At 40.7% G+C, this 18,083-nt stretch overlaps 1 protein-coding gene and 1 long non-coding RNA gene across 3 annotated transcripts in view; one reads left to right on the forward strand and one right to left on the reverse strand.

Annotated features, from left to right (window-relative positions):
• The window catches only part of LOC142599474 (uncharacterized), a 36,578-nt gene that overhangs the window by 10,441 nt on the left and 8,054 nt on the right, over window positions 1-18,083 (forward strand). The gene's annotated exons all lie outside the window — the stretch shown is intronic.
• RELN (reelin) overlaps window positions 1-18,083 on the reverse strand; it is a 297,263-nt gene that overhangs the window by 9,344 nt on the left and 269,836 nt on the right. For both annotated transcript variants that reach the window (XM_075738184.1, XM_075738246.1), the window contains exons 49-63: window positions 17,495-17,688; window positions 16,170-16,426; window positions 15,242-15,396; window positions 14,227-14,441; window positions 13,372-13,549; window positions 10,880-11,055; window positions 9,454-9,560; window positions 8,793-9,035; window positions 8,096-8,271; window positions 6,385-6,458; window positions 5,374-5,535; window positions 4,873-5,030; window positions 3,795-4,014; window positions 2,578-2,775; window positions 2,075-2,173 (exon numbers count right to left, since the gene is read on the reverse strand). In XM_075738184.1, the coding sequence (XP_075594299.1) occupies window positions 2,075-2,173; window positions 2,578-2,775; window positions 3,795-4,014; window positions 4,873-5,030; window positions 5,374-5,535; window positions 6,385-6,458; window positions 8,096-8,271; window positions 8,793-9,035; window positions 9,454-9,560; window positions 10,880-11,055; window positions 13,372-13,549; window positions 14,227-14,441; window positions 15,242-15,396; window positions 16,170-16,426; window positions 17,495-17,688 (2,612 nt within the window). The remainder of the gene's footprint in view (window positions 1-2,074; window positions 2,174-2,577; window positions 2,776-3,794; window positions 4,015-4,872; window positions 5,031-5,373; window positions 5,536-6,384; window positions 6,459-8,095; window positions 8,272-8,792; window positions 9,036-9,453; window positions 9,561-10,879; window positions 11,056-13,371; window positions 13,550-14,226; window positions 14,442-15,241; window positions 15,397-16,169; window positions 16,427-17,494; window positions 17,689-18,083) is intronic.

Below are 18,083 nucleotides of genomic sequence, written 5' to 3' on the forward strand. Positions count from 1 at the left end.
CAGTGTGAGGTGGCGGAGCTAAACGAAAACCCAGGTGGGAGTATCTGTTGACAAGGAACAGTGTGTTTCCCTTCAGAAAGCCTTCCAAAGGCATTCTTGAACCCTTTATGGGTTACTTGCAAATAAAATTTAAGAGGCCTGCAGAATATTTTGATGAATTGGAAGGTGCAGGTAGAACTTAAGCAAAACAGAGGGCTCAAAGCCACCTGTCATGTCCAAGCACATGCCGGCATTTGCACCAGATGCGCCACAGCATGTAATTCTGCCTTTCCGGAGCAGCGCGTCTCGCATGTTGTAGTTAGCAGGGGCTGGAACTCCACACCTGGCCTTTGGGAAATACACTGCCACAGCACTGCGTTTCACAGTACTTGGTAAAGGAGAAATCTGTCTTCCTCTGTGGGTTGTACCAGGTGTCACTTGGACAGGATGGAAACTGTCTCTTAGCCTGATATTTTGGCCAACATTCAGAAGAGCCTTAAAAGCTCTGTAACAGGAGAAAAAGAGAAGGCAGAAAGCACTGCCTGCCCATCTGGTTCCTTCTCTAGGCAAGGTGTGATTACTTGCTATAGCATTTCTATTGCTGTCTCCATTCTAGTATAACATACCCCATACGACTGACTTGTCACCGCTCAACTTGGGTGTCTAGTCTAAAACCTGGCAGATCTCATTGTCAAGGAAGTTCTCCAGAATTCAGCCTAAGAATCACTTTTAAAAGATCTGTCCTATTCCTACTTATACTCCCTAATCCTCCCTCGGATTGATGGATAGTATTACGCTTTTATTTTTTTCTCACTTGTTTGTTTTTTAGTTGCAAGGCAGAAAGACAGGGGAATATTTCAGAACTACCAGTTCCCTTTTCCGTGTTTTCCCATATACTGTGAACCTCCTGCAGGTTCATACTCTTTCATCTTTTCTGATGCAATGTCGTACAGCCATTGATTAACTAAGTCAGGTATCACATCTGTCCCTCTGTTCCTTCAAGCTTTAAGCTTAATGTTATGGAAGCAGAGCCCAGCAGGGTGTGTAAAAGCAGCGGAGCGTGTACAGTTACTCAGTGTTGGGACCAGATAGGTTTGGGGTTGATATGAGTGCCATGCAAGCTGGTGCTTCTTGGTGGACAGAAGAACAGGACTAACTAGCAATCAGATCATTCACTTTGCTACTGTTACAAAACATTACTTGCAGTGTCTCTGCTAATTCAGAAACCTCATGGTTATAATTACACAGTCTGGAGGTTATCCAAGCCTAATTTCTTCATTACTGTTTTTTAAATTGTTCAATAAAAGGAACGTTTGAACCTATCTATGGAGCAGGCACGCCTCTCTCTGCCAACCACTGTGAGCGATGAGTTCCCGCCCGTGAAGCCACTAGCATTTCACTTCTACTGGAACTAAATTGTTAGAGAAAAAGCAGGTCATCTCTTCGTGATGTAACACAGGAAAAACGGGTTAGCTGCCAGCGAAACCCATCTCAAGAATGGGAGAATCAGAAGGGTGCAGACACTTTACTTGGTAAAATCTTGACAAAGGGATGAATATAGAGCTCGGACCATAGGAACCTGATATAGTGAACCCTGTTTCTGAACAGTATCCTTCTTACTAAAAAAAGGAAATGAATAAGGCATTAGTTGCTAACGCAAAATTTTCAGAGGCACAACAACATTACTTTGTGCAAAGAGCAATACAGCAGAGTCTTTTGTATCTTCAAAAGAATATAAATCAGCCTTAGATGGCAGCACAGTGTTCAACAGAAATACCCTTTCTTATGTCCCAGCACAATATTATTTCGCAGTCATTGCTGCATTACAGGAACGCACCGATACTCAGTGGTGATAAAGCCCCACTTTCCCTCCTGCGTTTTTCCACGATGCACAACACATACTCCTGCTATGCCACTGATTTCATCACCATCTCAACCGCTGACGGTTGCAGTCAGGGCAGAGCATTAGCAAAGACTGGTTCTCAAAGGTTTCCCTGGGCCACAATGGTTCTTACTGAGCTTAATACTTGTGCCATGCTGGAGGAATTTCAGTGCTTTCTGAGATGGGGTGGGATGAGGTGAAGCTGATACTCACAGGACGACTTCTACGTGGTCCAAAGCCCACTGATCATGACCTGTTCCGTTGTGACGGGGCTGCCACCAGCGCAGTAAGACTCCTTTCATTCGTGCCTCCCTGTCGTCACAAACGTAAGAGCCTGTGAGAGCTCCAGACTGTCAGTGGTTTGCACATCCCTATCTATCCCCCAAGAGAAACTGAGAGCAAAGTCAGAGTGTTATTTCTACATCCCTGAACATCAAGACACTGTATGTGCAAAACATTTAATGGTGAAAAATGCACACAGATAAGGAGGATTTTTTTTCCCCCTTCATATCTTTAAAACAAGTATTGTGTTTTTCTTTCAAGTATATTGATAAACACTAAGCTGGAATTTCTTAATCAGCTTTCCCTTTAAGTTTTCTTCTTTGTTTACCCTCTCATCAACCTTTTTTCTTGCACAGTGATGCAAATATAGAGTCTTTCTTAACAGAAATATATCTTGTGCACTTAGAGGTAATGAAACGTGACTGGGTACTCACAGGGGAACATTATAAGACACTCTTTGGGCTTGTATAAAGTCCTTTGGCTGATGCTGTGCAATTACTTGCCATGTAATTCCATTATTTACACTGTATTGGAGGAGCACTGCCTTGTCTACAGTGTTGGGATCACTCAGATTGGTATTGCAACTGTCTGTTTGTGAAATGCTTCCAATTTGCAAAACAAACATGATTTTGCTGTAAAACACAGAGAGAGAAGATATTTTCAATATGCAAAAAGTATTCAAACAGGAACAATAGCATTTCCAGGTTTATTGCAGTTACCTTATTAAAACTTTGAGCATCCACAAGAATCATTACTTTTAACCTGCAAAATAAACTGTTCTCACATCTCTAAAACACAGCTCCCCTTTCAAAGTAATAGTTTACTGTGTATGAGATATTGCCATATATTTGGAGGCAATAGATTCAATTTTACAATGTATCTGCACATAACTGAGATATACAGAAACAGTATAAACATGCAAACGAGTGTATGAAAAGCTAAAGAAGGGCAAATAAAGGTTGAATATAATAAAGTGCCTAAAAGATTTCTCATCTTCTTACCTGGGCGTTCAAATAGGAAAGGAAGAGCCTGATTTATATCTGGCCCATTTGCCAACCCATCCTGTTTCTAATCTGGCTTTAGACAACAAAATACAAACCAGTCCAAAAAGCTGTCACTCTGTTAAGAGCCAGCACAGGCTGGTTGCATTTGTTTTTCCACGGCCAAAGAGGCTCAGCAGATGAAAAAGATACTCCTGTTCATTGCCAGGTGAATATAATTCTATTTGACAACTGAAACGGGAAAATGAGTCCGTAATTACTAACAGCATCTTTAGTCATGACCGTTATGGATGCACATACAAACATGGGATTTGTCTTATCAGATCAGGCACTGGTCCAGACAGTCTGGTGTCCAGTCTTTGCCAACGGCTTCATGGCCAGCGCTGACTTACTAGACAGTGCTCTGTTGGGCATGACGAAAACATCTGACCTTTTCATCTGACATCGCTCCCTCTTCACTCTCCATCTCCCAAATGGAAGTCACAAAGCGTTTTGCCAACCGTAATGTTTATCTGCCAGCCACATCTGACTGCATAGTAGAGCCAGGTCAGTCCACCCTCACCAGTACTGGCTCACATGACTGCACTTACATATAAAGAGTTTCCTTTCTCATGAGCTGCTAAAAGACCATTTTAGGCTCAAAGTATTACCTTGCTCGGGTGAGATCCAGAGGCTTAGTCACAGCCTGTCGTATTTGACATCCATTAAAATAGAGCGAATCTCCGTGGGCGTAGGGTGCCAGCTGTCCGCATCCATTCCCTATCACTCCCCCCTGAATGGTTTCCCAGTTTATTTCAGTGACTCTTTCAGATTCAAAATTATCTTTAATATAACTGGGGAGGTCATGGCTAAAAACAGAGCAGTCATCACCTAAAAATGACACAGTGAAGTTATAAACCACACAAAAATCAAAAGCATTGAGAAAATTGAGTTACAGTTCATGTAATTCCATTCAAGTTTGTGTGTGTGTGATTACAGTGTGACTACGGGCTGAATACATTTCAGCAGATCTATTAAGAATGTGCACATTGCTGTACAACATTCCTTTTTAGAAAATTGAGGCTGCGAGTCTTATTCTTTACAGCAGTATTACTTCAAGAACTGCAATAGGGTTTCTTCTATTTTGCATTCATGCCAATATAAGAAACCTCAAATTGCCGGTTGAAAGGAAATGCATCTAAACCAGGGAAGGGATCCCATCTTATAAAGTTATGAGACTCTGTCCTGGAAGACATTAGACACTGGCTCCAGTCCCACAAAGCACTTCTGATTTAAGGAGGGCACTCAGGTACCATTAGGTATGTGCTCAGCTGCATTGCGGGATTAGAGCAGAGCACTCTGTCCTGACGGGGCGTGGAGGTGAGTCCCATACAGGGGCCAGTCACCAACACCTGCATCCCCTGTCCACATCCTCTGGGAAGGAGCACAGGGGTGGAAGCCATTTCTGGGGAAGCAGGTAGCCATGTTCTGCCTTCGATGATGGCTGAATGGGCTTTACATGCGGTGTCTGACAGGAGGGACTACTGACTCAATCCAGAAAGAGTAAAGGGAGGGAAGAGCTGTTATTTGCAGCTATTATTAATTTATAAGCTGTTTCTCAACCATTCCAGTGATTAATGTAGACATGTTACATCACTCTGTCTTTATCTTTTTGTTTAATTTTGAGCTAGATTAGCTAGACTATACATCTGCAGCAGATGTATAAGAAAGAAATCGAAGAAATGAAACCTTGGTATCCTTCGTCACAAATGCAGATGGCTCCAGTCGTACAATATCCATGGCCGCTGCAGAGCTTAGGGCATGCTTCCCCAATGTACACGTGGTCGATTGCCCAGCTTTGCTTCTCTAGTTCTTCTCCCTTCTGAATCCACCTGAACTGAGTTGCACTGCAAATATCAAAATCCAAACACCGTATTATGACATCTAGCAATTAAAGTCATCTGTACAGCAATGTTCAAATATGCCAGCAGCAGATGTAATGAAAGATGTGGTGTGAAGGGGTTGTGACTTCAGTAACTGGGAAGACCCACCCTGAATAGGTGGCTGCTATGTCATTGGCAGTAGCAACTTCTATTAACAAAAAGCTTCCTGAAAAACATTAATTATGTATATCAGATCTAAATCCAGCAATAGAAAGCATTTTTAATTCACCAGTTGTTCCAAGCAAACAGTGCCAGCAAGACAGCTGACATTTTAGGCCCACAGTGAGCTGACCTTTCAGTAACCTACCTGGATGAGACATGATCAGGCAACTGAATAGTTATTCTTCTCCACATGGAGCTGTTGACAGAGTTATAGATGGTGGCTTCGTGGAATTGAAATGGGGAGCAGCCAATGCTATTAGATGAGGAAGGAAGACAGTGTGTCTGGACGAGCTGCCATGAATCTGTTCTGTAGGAAACAAACAAACAAAAGTTTTAGAACAACTGAAAGAATGACAGGGAAACAGGTAATTTCTAAGGGTCATGGCATTGCCTGTCTTTCTTACTAAACAAACCCAAGAGATTGGCAACAATAGTTTCCATGCTCTGTAGCCATAGATGGACAAAAGGTGAGAGGCTGAAACCCCAGCCAGGGAGGGACTTTCCAGCACCAGGTTTGAGTGCTGTGAAACCCTTGGTGGTGGTACACACAGCAGAGACCAACCCAGAGTTCCTCTGGGCTGGCATCACAGAAGGATTTATATAGGAGCCGGCTCCTTAGTCTCTTTCTTACAGTGTTCAGAAAAGTGTCCAACAGAATTTGCTCCATGTTCACCCACAGTCATCTGAGCACAGACTATTTCTTCACTTTTACAAATTATAATGCACTGCTATTACTATACTGCAGCACAGGGGGAGACAGTGTTATTAATTGTTTGCTAGTTAAAGGCCAAATTGGGATTAAGTAACCTCCACTTCATTACAACTTGGTCCTTAATATACAGTCCTGTATCATACTAAGAAAACAGTTTTCTGTGAACATGGTTTTCTGCGAACATGGTTTTCTGCAAGCACATTTTTAACAGAGCATGTTCATGACCATGCAAGCTCAGTGCCATCAATCTGTCAACATCTGGGATAAATTATGAAGAGAATTTATGGGAAATATGTAGACAAATCCCAGTGCTTGCAAATAGGCTTTGTTCAGATCCTGTTACAAGACGAATAGCAAAGTAATTGCTTTAATAAATAAAAGCTCTCTGGGTTTTTAACATCATAATTAATTTTTTTTAGGTCTATGTATTCTGCTGTCATTTACCTGGCATCCTTTGTATACTCCAGCATCACAGAGTGGAGGTCCCCACAAGAAGTTGCCTCACAGCCAACCACAATCTATAGCACAAATAAAATTGGCTGCTATAACAAGTCAGGAAGACATTCAGTGTGATATACAATGAAGTCTTGTTCTCCTATTTTTCTTGACGGGGTGTATAAAAGAGATTGCCGACTTAGATCTTGGACAAAATCAGTCAAAAGTGGATGGAAAACAAAAGACACAGTACTTCAGATACTGCTTTTACTTAATGAATTTTACTTCATCGCCACTGTTATTTTCAAGCAGAATCCTAACACTACGTTCCTAAAGTTCAAATTAAATATCTAAACAAACATTGCTTCTGAAACACAAAGATGTAGCAGCTCCTTGGTATTTCAGAAAATGAAGTACCTAACTATGTATTAACTACCTTTGAAATTTATATTTGTAATCATAAACATGTGGATATAAACTTCAAGTCAATCCAATTTAAGAACAGAATTATTCCAAATATTTTAAATAATAAACATATTTGTGTGATATTAGAGTGGAAAGACTACAGTACCAAATGTACAGTACTGAACAGATAATAAATAGATAATAAAAAGCTAAATTTTACGAGCTTCAAAACCAAATGGCAGCCATGCACTAGAGCCGAGTTCTTAGTTCAGAAATAAAATTTTTGCTGTGACTGATGACGAAAAAGGAGGAGAGAGTCAGGACAGAAAAATTTTGCAATGTGAGTTTAGTAATATGAACTATTAAATGCTGATGGGTTATCATAATTTTGGCCTTAAAATAGAGGAAAAGGATGATAGGCTGGGTAAAATAAGCAGCTTCGGGGGGGCTCTTGGCATTCAGTAGTAAAAACCATGTCAGACTCCTCTTTTACGTAATTTCTTCGAAGGTGGCATGATGTGTGAGTGGGGGAAGCAGTGCTTTAGGGGTTATATTAGACAGTCAATATAAATTAGGCAATGATGTTGAGAAAAGGTGAAAATATTGATTAATGGAAGATGGAAAATTCTGGAACTGTCTTGTCAAACGGAAGAGCAAGAAAAAAACATAACAAGAAAATGGATGACTGTTTTGATAACCTCTAATTTTGATATTAGGTCCTGGCTTATTTAAGACATGGTGCTTGGGGAAGGGCTTAGAACATTTCTGGACAACAACTACATGTTGCCTTTGGCCCTGTGCAGAATTCTACCTTAAAACAAAGTAAAGTATTCAGAAATGATTCTCTGATTATTTAGGTCATTTGCCATGACACAAGTAAGCAGAAGGGGTACTTCTACTTGAGCACTTTTGCATTTTCCATATGCAACTCTTCTCCAGCTTGCCTCTACCTTGCCTTTTCTGCTTAATCATGAGTTAGGGGAAATGGCATATTCTGCATGCTGTGTATTCTCGCCTTAAAAAATAATTCCTATTGTAGCTGATGATCCAGTGATTTCAGGAGAAAGGGATGAGACTCCCAGTCCCTCTCAATAACCCCCAAAGCATACAGACAGAATAATTTGATATTTAGAATTCACGTAACCTAGCTGGTTCCCATTACCTACGCTTCAAAATTTCCTTTAAATTCTTATTAAAATCATTATTAACTACTCATCCAATTGGTCATCCTACTTGGAAGAAGAAGAATTTCTGGAGACACATTAGATGATTTTTCATTGCATACTTTACTGTGGAGATAGAGAACATTTCTTACTTTAAACTGCATCATGTATCCTGGCTGTATAATGAGCTCCCTGGAGGACAGGATGTTGTGTGTTTTGTCCTTTTTCTTATTTGGCCAGTAGAGATGGAATGACGGATTTCCACAGAACCCTGCAGTCCTGACTGCATTAGGGTAAAAACTCCAGTTTTCTTCATGAGAGGTGCCTTCTATTAACATAAGTTAAAGACAATCACTGCATTGTCTCAATAAACATCAAGGCTTAGTAATGAATCCACAGAATCACTAGATACAGTACTTTAGTGATATAAACACTAAATTTATGCTATCTATCATGACACACAGTAGGCAAGCTACTAACAGACATAATAAAAACATCAGCTCCAGGGAGGTAATTAAAATGTTTAAATAATAGCACTTTTAAAAAATATGGTCAAATAAAACTTTACTACTGGGAATTTAAATGAAATGAGTTGGACTGAAATAATTGTTTTGCCTTTCTTGTAGGTATATACATATCTATATATACACACATACGTATCTGAATATACATGTATATATATTTACACACTCCTATTATGAATGAAGAATAGCATATAAATAGCATTAGTCTACAAAATGAAAAATGTGCAGAGTTAAAAAAAAAGAAAAAGTGTGCTTGCAAGCTCACAGGGCTTATCTTAGATAAGATAATGCCAGAAAACAGATTAGCTGACACAGCCTGTCTTACCATCGTCAAATGTATCTACCAGCTGGCTGGGATTGATCTCTGCTCCTCCGATCAGGATGTTATCCAGTGCCCACTGCGCCCGGTCGGGGCCTGAAACCACAATCCCATTGCTGATGGTAAAAGGCTGCCACCAGCGCAAGCGGGTTGTATTGGTCAGAGCGTGTTCGGGCAGAAGGATGTAGTCGTGCCTGACTGAGATGTATTTTTGGTAATCCATCTCATGAAGCAAAGTCCAGGATATCCCTTGAATGAAAAGATGCAGGTTTAATAATTAAAACAAGTGTATGGTAGAATATTCTACAAGCTTAAAGGAAGATAATGGGAAATAAAAATTAATAGCTATGGTCTTCTGATAGACAAATCTTAACTTTTAAGGGTAGTTGGCAACTGTTAGTCATTGCAAGAGTAGTCTTGTAATCGTATAAAGGAACCAAATTGGCTGGAAGCCACTGATTACTGAAATCGGGCAGGAGGATTATGAAAAACTCCTGAGCAATAGATGGAAATTTTAGATGGGGAAAAAATTCTACAGGGATGACAACAACTTTACAATTAAAAATTATCTTATTATTTTGGACTTCTGTGACAACTTCTCAGATGTTCATGGTGCTCAAATACAGAACAAGGCTGTAGCTTAGCTGAAACTACAGGATGTACTTGCCTCCATCAATGGAATAGTCTAGCAGCACTCCCTCCTTTCTGCAAGTTGGTCTGTGGCATGTTGTCATGTTGTTTTCACTCCCAATTCTCCCCCAGTACTGTAGAAACCTAAGAGTAAATGTGTAAGTTTATTTCTGTTAAAGATCTGCACAAATTGAGAAGTTTGCTTTCTGTTAGCAGATGTGCTGAAAATGTTCAAAATGCCAGCATTTTTAAGCAAGTGCCATCAATTTACAAGTAGAACAAAGGTTTCCCAAAAACATTGCCTAGTCATTCTCAGGGGAACCTCATGAAATTCAGCAAAGTCCTGCCCCTGGGAAGGACTAAGTCCTTGCATTGGTACTGGCTGGGGACTGACTGGCTGGGAGCTGCTTTGCCAATAGTTCCCTGGGAGTGCTGGTGGTAAGGGAGTTCAACATGAGTTAACAAGGTGCCCTTATATCAATGAAGGACATAAAAGAAGTTGATAAGCTGAGGCAAGGTCAGTGGAGGCCACTGAAATGGTGGGGCTGGAGCATGTGCCCTGTGAGGATGGGCTGAGGGACCAGAGCTGGTTCAGCCTGGAGAATATAGCAGGGACTGGGAGACAGTGGTCATGCATCAAAAAAAGGGAAGTTCTGACTGCATGTAACAGGGAGGAAAAAATCACTGTGAGGGTAATTCAACACTCGGACAAACTGTCCAGAGAGACTGTGGGATCTCTGTCCTTGGATGTTTTTCAAGACCCAACGGACAAAGTCCTGAGCAACCTGGTCTGAATTAAGTGTTGACCTCGCTTTGAGCATGAGGTTGGACTAGAGACTCCCCAAGGCCCCTTCCTTCCTGAAAGGTTGTGTGATTCAGTGAATTCTTGCTAAATTAAAGAAGTGAGAGTGTGTGGCTTCATTAAAGCCATACAGTCAGGGGAAATGATACTGAAGTTGTCTTCTATGTCATGTCCTTAGCTTGTCTAAACTGACATAATTCCATTGCTCTCCAGTGAAGTCATCCTTTTCTACAGCATGTGAATGGAGTGAGTCTTGTATGGGCATCCAAGAGAGGACAGCCTGCAGAGGTTATGTTCTGAACTTAGTGGGAAATACAGCTAGTGCCTGCAGGAGTAGAGACAGAGATGCCCAGGAAACTGTGGTATCTTGCCTCTTCGCAGGACAGGCATTGCTGACTCTAGGACATTCCTGGGGAAGGGGACCTGCTGCTTCACCTGGGCATGGCAGACCCTTTCCCCTGTTCTAGGGTAAGCCTTGGTCTCTGTGACTCATCTGAAAGCATCAATGCCTTGAAAATCATAATCTCATTAGTGTCTACTTGAGATAACACTATGTTTGTGGTGGCCTAGGAATTCCCTGAGCTACAAGCTATATGTCGCATGCTGCTTTGTCAGAATTTAACAGAATTCCCCATTAAAATGACATGGAAATATGACCTACTTTGCACCCCGCAGGTCCAAATCTTGAGTGACAGCCTGCCTCACAGTTGCACCTCCAAAATACAGAGTTGTGTCTTCTGCAAGAATCCCACACTCAGTACAGGTATTTCCACCTTCTAAGGACATCCATAAGTCTGGTTTGATTTCTTCATTGTCAAAGCGCTCTTTCAGAAAAGTCTGTAAGGTGTTTAACATAAAGCACAGGTAATTATAATCTTAAGCCTTTCTGATGATCACAGCTGGAACTGACCTAAACATGTTTAGGGCTCATGAACACTGTAATTTTTTTTTTTTCAGGGTGACTGAACATAATCACTTTTGAGTGAACATTTAGCCACTTGAACTGAGTTGGCTAAATGGGAAAATATGTTAGTGCTTGATTTTAACATACTTGGGAGGTAATCCAGCATGCTAAAATTTGCATGGGCAAATAAATGGGTGTATTGGGCTTTTGTGGCAAGGTCTTGGTAGAGGGGGAACTACAGAGGTGGCTTCTACAAGAAGCTGCTAGAAGCTTCCTCTGTGTCTGATAAAGCCAATGCCAGCTGGCTCCAAGATGGACCTGCCACTGGCCAAGGCTGAGCCCATCAGCAACGGTGGTAGCGCCTATAGGATAACAGAATTAGGAAGGGGGAAAAAGAACCCAGCAGCAATTGTAGCCAGAGAGAGAAGTGAGAATATGTGAGAGAAACAACTCTGCAAACATCAAGGTCAGTGAAGAAGGAGGGGGAGGAGATTCTCCAGGCGCCAGAGCAGAGATTCCACCTGCAGCCCATGGAGGACCCCACACCGGAGCAGGTGGATGCCCCAAAGGAGGCTGTGACCCTGTGGGAAGCCCACGCTGGAGCAGGTTTGCTGGCAGGACTTGTGACCCCATGGGGGACCCACGCTGGAGCAGTTCATGAAGAACTGCAGCCCATGGGAAGGACTGCAGCCCATTGGAGAAGCTCATGGAGGACTGTCTCCCGTGGGAGGGACCCCACGCTGGGGCAGCGAAAGAGTGTGAGGAGTCCTCCCCCTGAGGAGGAAGGAGTGGCAGAGACAAGGTGTGATGAACTGACCACAACCCCCATTCCCCGTCCCCCTGTGCTGCTGGCGGGGAGGAGGGAGAGAAATGGGGAGTGAAGTTGAGCCCAGGAAGAAGGGAGGGGTGGGGGGAAGGTGTTTTAAGATTTTATTTTATTTCTCATTATCCTACTCTGATTTTGATTGGTAATAATTTAAATTATTTTCCCCAAGCCAAGTCTGTTTTGCCCGTGACAGTAACTGGTGAGTGATCTCTCCCTGTCCTTATCTTGACCCATGAGCCTTTTGTTGTATTTTCTCTCCCCTGTCCAGCTGAGGAGGGCAGTGATGGAGCGGCTTTGGGGGGCACTAGGCCTCCAGCCTGGGTCAACCCACCACAGTGGGTCTAATTCATAACTGTGGTTATTTAAAACTATGTAAGACTACTCCAAAACATATCTAGTATGTATGGGAGAAATTACTATTCTATTTTTTTTTCCCCAGCAAAACCAGTACTGCAATGAAATTTTAGGGTTATTGTAGTGAATACGCATCTATTGCAACTATCTGCACAAATATTTGCACCGAAAACCATCTAGAATATATCTCTGATTTCCACTTACCTCCAGGTGTGCAGTAAAAGCAATGCCATGAGTGAAATCCTGGCCTTAAGGAGATAGTAGTAAAACTCCCCTAAAATTGCCAGGTTTTTATCCAAAATGTCCTTAATGTGAAGAATACATTACTAATTAAAAATTGCAAAAAGATAATTATATTTGTTCATGTAATTAGTATTTCAGATGAAAACCAGAAGTTTATAATAATTCAAATGACATAATAACCAAAAAGTTAAATAGTTATATTCTTTTTAGACCAAATGCTGCTTAACCTGTTGTTTCTATACATACCTATTCTGTTCTTATCTGATGTAGAAAAAATGCGATGGTAAACACTGCATTTTAAACTAATTTGGGGCTCCTTACATATTCTTACATATTCCTTACATGTTAAGTTTTTAAAATATTTTAACTTTTAAATTAGCAACATCTAACTAGATTTCACTCACTCGTTACAGGGTAACACTAATAACAGCTAGGTTAATTAATTTTATGTAATTTTATGTCATTTTCTTGTATTCCCTACTTCAGTAAACTCTTTCATGATAAAGACAATCTTTCTACAGGTCTTGCTGAATATAATAATATCTGCAAGGGTGATTGCTGTCTAATAATGATCTAAGAATGAACAGTGAACTTCATCACAGCTTTATCAAGCAGTGTCATTTGCAAATGAACAAACCAGTTCTTGGATACTGCAGTGATAGTTTTGTTAAAAAAAAATTATAAAAGACCTGAAAATGGATTTGAGTGTGTTCAGGTTGACAGGAATCAAAGCTAAATTTCCAGTGGGACCTGTGTCCTTCTCTCTCTCACTTTCTCAGACAAACACATGGCAAAAGTCACTCTTTATAACATGCAGTAAAATTACCTTCAGTGTTTGGGTCAGATAGCAGTTTGGTCCCGAATATCCAGGATCACAGATGCATTGCTCATTCAGGCAGTCTCCATGACCTCTACAGTTTTCCAGACAACCAGGGCCCAGATAGAAATTGTCGATGGCCCACTGCATATCTGAGTATTTCTGGTAGAACCGAAACCTCACAGGACTATATATAAAGGAATGAAGAAAAACAGACATATGTATAAAACAACTTTGCTCAATTGAAAAAAGGTGGGCGAAACGCAATATACTTATGACTGTCGTATCCTCCAAGCTTCCACAAGTAATATCTGGCAGTGTCTGTTGAAACCAATTTTATACATATCCACATCTTCTTCTTTACTCATGTACTACCTACTACATATGGACAGATTCCAGATGCTGCTGAAGCCGTAAAAAGTTATTCTGGCTTCTTGCAAGAGAATTTCAATTTTGGTTATACTTCCTGAGCAGATTACTCAAAGAATAGAAGAGATTTTAATTTTGCAGAAACAGACAAATAGTTTGCATATGTGCAGATGACTGCAGACAATAAGGGTAACTTTTCCACTCAGTAAGGTCATAAATCTACTCTCTAATTGACCACGGCTGTCTGAACAGAGCAGAACACGCTGTACCGGAGCAGACTGCAGAGAAGGATAACTTTGCTGCTTGTTCAGACCAACAGTCATCATCAATCTTGACTGATTATTAAGAAATAAAATTACGCGGCATACATGATGAACGTGAACGCTGCTAGTCTGCACTTTCCTTGAAAGAAAACAAATAAGCAGATGTGTCCCCTGTTGTGTTTTTCAGAAGGTACTGAATCCAAGACAAAATGAGTAGCGAATTCATACTTACTTGCCCACAAGGTTTTCAGGCAGTGAGTAAGTTACTCTTTTCCACCCTTTTGTGGGAAAGAAGACAGATGGCTGCGAAACGCTCCCAGAACATTTTGGATCAGCTGGTAAACATTGAGGTACTAAGTAACTCCAGCTAACGCCAAAGTCAGTGGAATACTGCACATGGACCTGATTTTGTGCAAGTTTTTCTGAAGTTTTACATCCAACAGAAACCTAATACAAGAGAGAGCATAAGTGAATTAGAATTAATTGTGGTAGTGGTTAGAGTTTAAAAAAAAGTTTGAATCTGAAAACTAACTGCAAACTTTTACTGGAATGGTGGCAGTAACAGTGCTTGTATGGTACCAGTTATCTGCAGTTCTCATCAGTATTCCCCAGACTAAGAACAGGCACCATATTCAGAGTTTAATTTTTTTCTGGTTAGCTCACATTTCTGGATTTCTGGTTTTTCATTTCACATTTCTGGTTTGACACTTGTGCCTTTTACCCCAGTACCCTATAACTACTAAAGTTAATCTCCCCGCCCACACAACCTAAGATTTGAATATATCAGGAGGACCTTCTTTATGGGAGAGATGTGCAAATGGCTGTTATAACTTCCATATATTGCTGGATTATTTCTTCAATTTAGGTAAAGGGGTGTATGCAGAGTGGTTTGGATGCAGGTTTGATGTGAATGCATGCCAGCATAGGAGCAGTGTGGACACTTTTGAGCTCACCAAGCAGTTGTAACAACATAGGCATCTTGTGTACGTGTAATATCTTTATTACATGATGTCCATACAACTGCTGTGCTGGAAGAGAAGAGTGTGTCAGCTCTGAGAACAGCTCGCAATATTAAAGCTGACCAACATGGAGTAAGTGAGAAAAATGAGGATGGTCTACTGATAAAACTTTTCCCTTAGGGAATGGCTCATGTGTAGGCCTATACATCATCCTACCTCCTGAAAAATCTGCTTAGACTTGGAGCAAAATGTGGTTTTGAATATCTATGTTTCAGACAGAGATTCTACCTTGAACTGCATAATCCACCCTTCTGTAGGAGTCAGGTCATGGGTGACTGCGTAGACCTCTCTGCCGTCATGACTCCCGCAGATCATGACACCATCAGGAGAATCACAAAACCTCTCAATCGAGCAATCATCATGGAATAACCAGTGTTCATTCACTTGAAAATAAATGGGAATGTCAGTAATACACAATGACAATATAAATTAAAGAAAGCAGGGAGTAGTGTTAACCACTAAAGGTGATTCATGGCTTTATTTTTCAGCCTACATGAAAATTATTTAGTATTGCTCCTGAGAATGTCAGTACCTCATCTTTCCCATGTACATATTTATGACATTTATCACATTCATTGCTCAAAGCACCTCTTACTACTTTCTTACATAAGCATTATAGCATTAGTTTTTAATGTTCAAGAAGTAAGGATTTGAGACTTACTCAGAACATAAACTTCTGTTGCACTGGATGTTATGGGAGAACTTTTTAATGGATGTTGCCTACACGTCTGCACAAAGGGTACCACAGCACTGTTAGCTGTTAAGCCTTGTAAACATCCAGATATACTTCCTCTACAAAATTTAGTTGCAAAATGTAACTTAACTTCACTAAAGAATGTTTAAAAAAGTTAGGAAATCAAACAAATACTCAGGTTAAGAAATCTGCTTAGAATAATCTGGCATTTTTTCATCCTTTTTTCTTTCTTTGAAGAGGAATTAATCTTCTAAGAAAATTCACACAGTAAAAAAGGAAAAGTTACATAACATCTTTTTATTTTGCATTTTGTGAATTAAAAACAAAAGACAAGACCGCTACAGTGATGAGATTGTTTGTGCCATCCGTCACAGTGATACAAAGATTTGGGTGCTCAGCAAGATTTGGAAATCACTGCACTGACTTCTTGCTCTTTAATACAGATCCACCTAAAACCTTTACCTGTAGTTTTGTCTTCCATGAACATGTCAAAGGCAATTCTCCCGGTGGGCCCTGCGTCGGCAGGGGAGCGCTCATGTTGTGGCAGGGGAGCGCTGCTGAAGGTGTCAAGCATCACCGTCCTCTGGTCAGCTGAGCCGGAGATCAACACGTTGTCGATAGCCCAGTCGTTCTGGTCCAGGCCATCGTGTTTAGGCTGCCACCAGCGGAAGCGTGTCCCAATGGTTTTGGCATCATAGGGAAGGAGGATGTTCACAAAGCTGAAATACAAAGTGAAAATTAGTTATCAGAAAGCCACAGGAGGAGGACACTTCTTTTGACCAGGTCCATTCCTGTTGTTTCCTGGAGTACATGAAAGTTGGGAAAGCAGGGAAAGCCAGAGTGATCTAGCCTATCTTCTCCTATGAGAGCTTGCTGAAACAAAAACCTTCCTGATCACTCCCAGTGTCATCCCTGGCACAGGGACTCAGAGTGAGATGGGAAGGGCCAGTAGTCAGGCTGTGGAATGGTTTGAGCAACCTCATGTGTTCCAGCTGTGCTTATGGGACAAAATGCAATGGTCTAGACTAGCAGGGTATGACCCTAAGGTCCTATTTAAGGGAAATGTTAAGAAGGGCAATATTGAAGTAAAATTAAAATCACAATTTTCGACCTGGAGCCTTTCAGCAGATAGCAATGTTCCAGTTCAATTTTCTTATTTCCATTACAGTAGATGACTTAAATCTCTTGTCGAATTAAAGTGCTAGTGATTTCTTGGTGCATTCAAATGAAATAACAAATAATGGATCCATCCCAGTCCCATTTTCTATAAGTCCTAAATTAATCAGTGAGGAAAAGACCCACCCATACCTATGCATGTTTGAATCTCACAAGTGTCTGAAAACAGGGCTTGAGTTTATTCATCCTTTTGATGGATCTGCAAGAATTCAGTTTCTCCTCTCCACACCATTTTCTATCTAGTTCAAGCAATGACTTTCTGCTCTTGTCAGTAAGAAACTAGACTGCAAATGAAAGTATCTTCAGGAACAGGATGGACATCATTACAGTGGCTATTAATTTATCTTCCTGCAACCATTTACAAATCTACCAGACTACTACAGATTCCTTACTACCCTTGTATTTCTGCCCTAGCAGCTGCACAAATGCTGATGCTCAAGCGCATATGCTAAAGCCATTCATAAATGCTTGCAGGAATGGACAGGCTGAACTCTTCAAGGTCTCACATCCAAACCACAGCAGTAATATATCTGTCAGGTTCTTACGAAACATTCAAGATCACATGACTTCAGAACAAGCAATTATATAGGCAGAAGAAGGTATCTACAAACCCGGGCTTGCTAAACTGATCATAGAAAATTTCCATTAAGATGCTCCAGGTGATTCCACCATTCACAGAATACTCCAGCAGCACTCCTTGGTTACGGTTATTAGGCGTTATCAGACATCCATACATGAAATAAAACTGGATGAATTCTGCACTGGTGAGGTTCAAGTCCACTGTAACTAACATACGGCTGCAGCCCTTAAAAGCAATGAAAAAATATGTTGGCTGGTGTTGGCTGGCAAAACTTATGAACGTAGGAAGTGTTAGACTATGCAGTCACTATTAATACAACTTCATCTTGTAAAACCTTCAAAATTGTACAGAATTATATTAATTAGAACAAAGGTAAAGCTACAACAGAACAATAAATGATCTTCCCTAAGGAAATAATTTCAATTATGTTCCATCTTAAAAATTCCTGTTGTGTACTCATACATGTTACTACTTGTACCTACAGCTTTACAACATTCAGTATCAAGAATTGTATTCATTTTTCTTCTGAATACAAGAATTACAAAAATCCATGCCTCCAGTGTAAAATACAAGGTTTTCCAGGCAGAATTAATGAATCACTGATTATGTGCTTATTGTTC

This window comes from Balearica regulorum, chromosome 1 (assembly GCF_011004875.1).
Source record: "Balearica regulorum gibbericeps isolate bBalReg1 chromosome 1, bBalReg1.pri, whole genome shotgun sequence".
In the NCBI taxonomy this organism is placed as follows: domain Eukaryota; kingdom Metazoa; phylum Chordata; class Aves; order Gruiformes; family Gruidae; genus Balearica; species Balearica regulorum.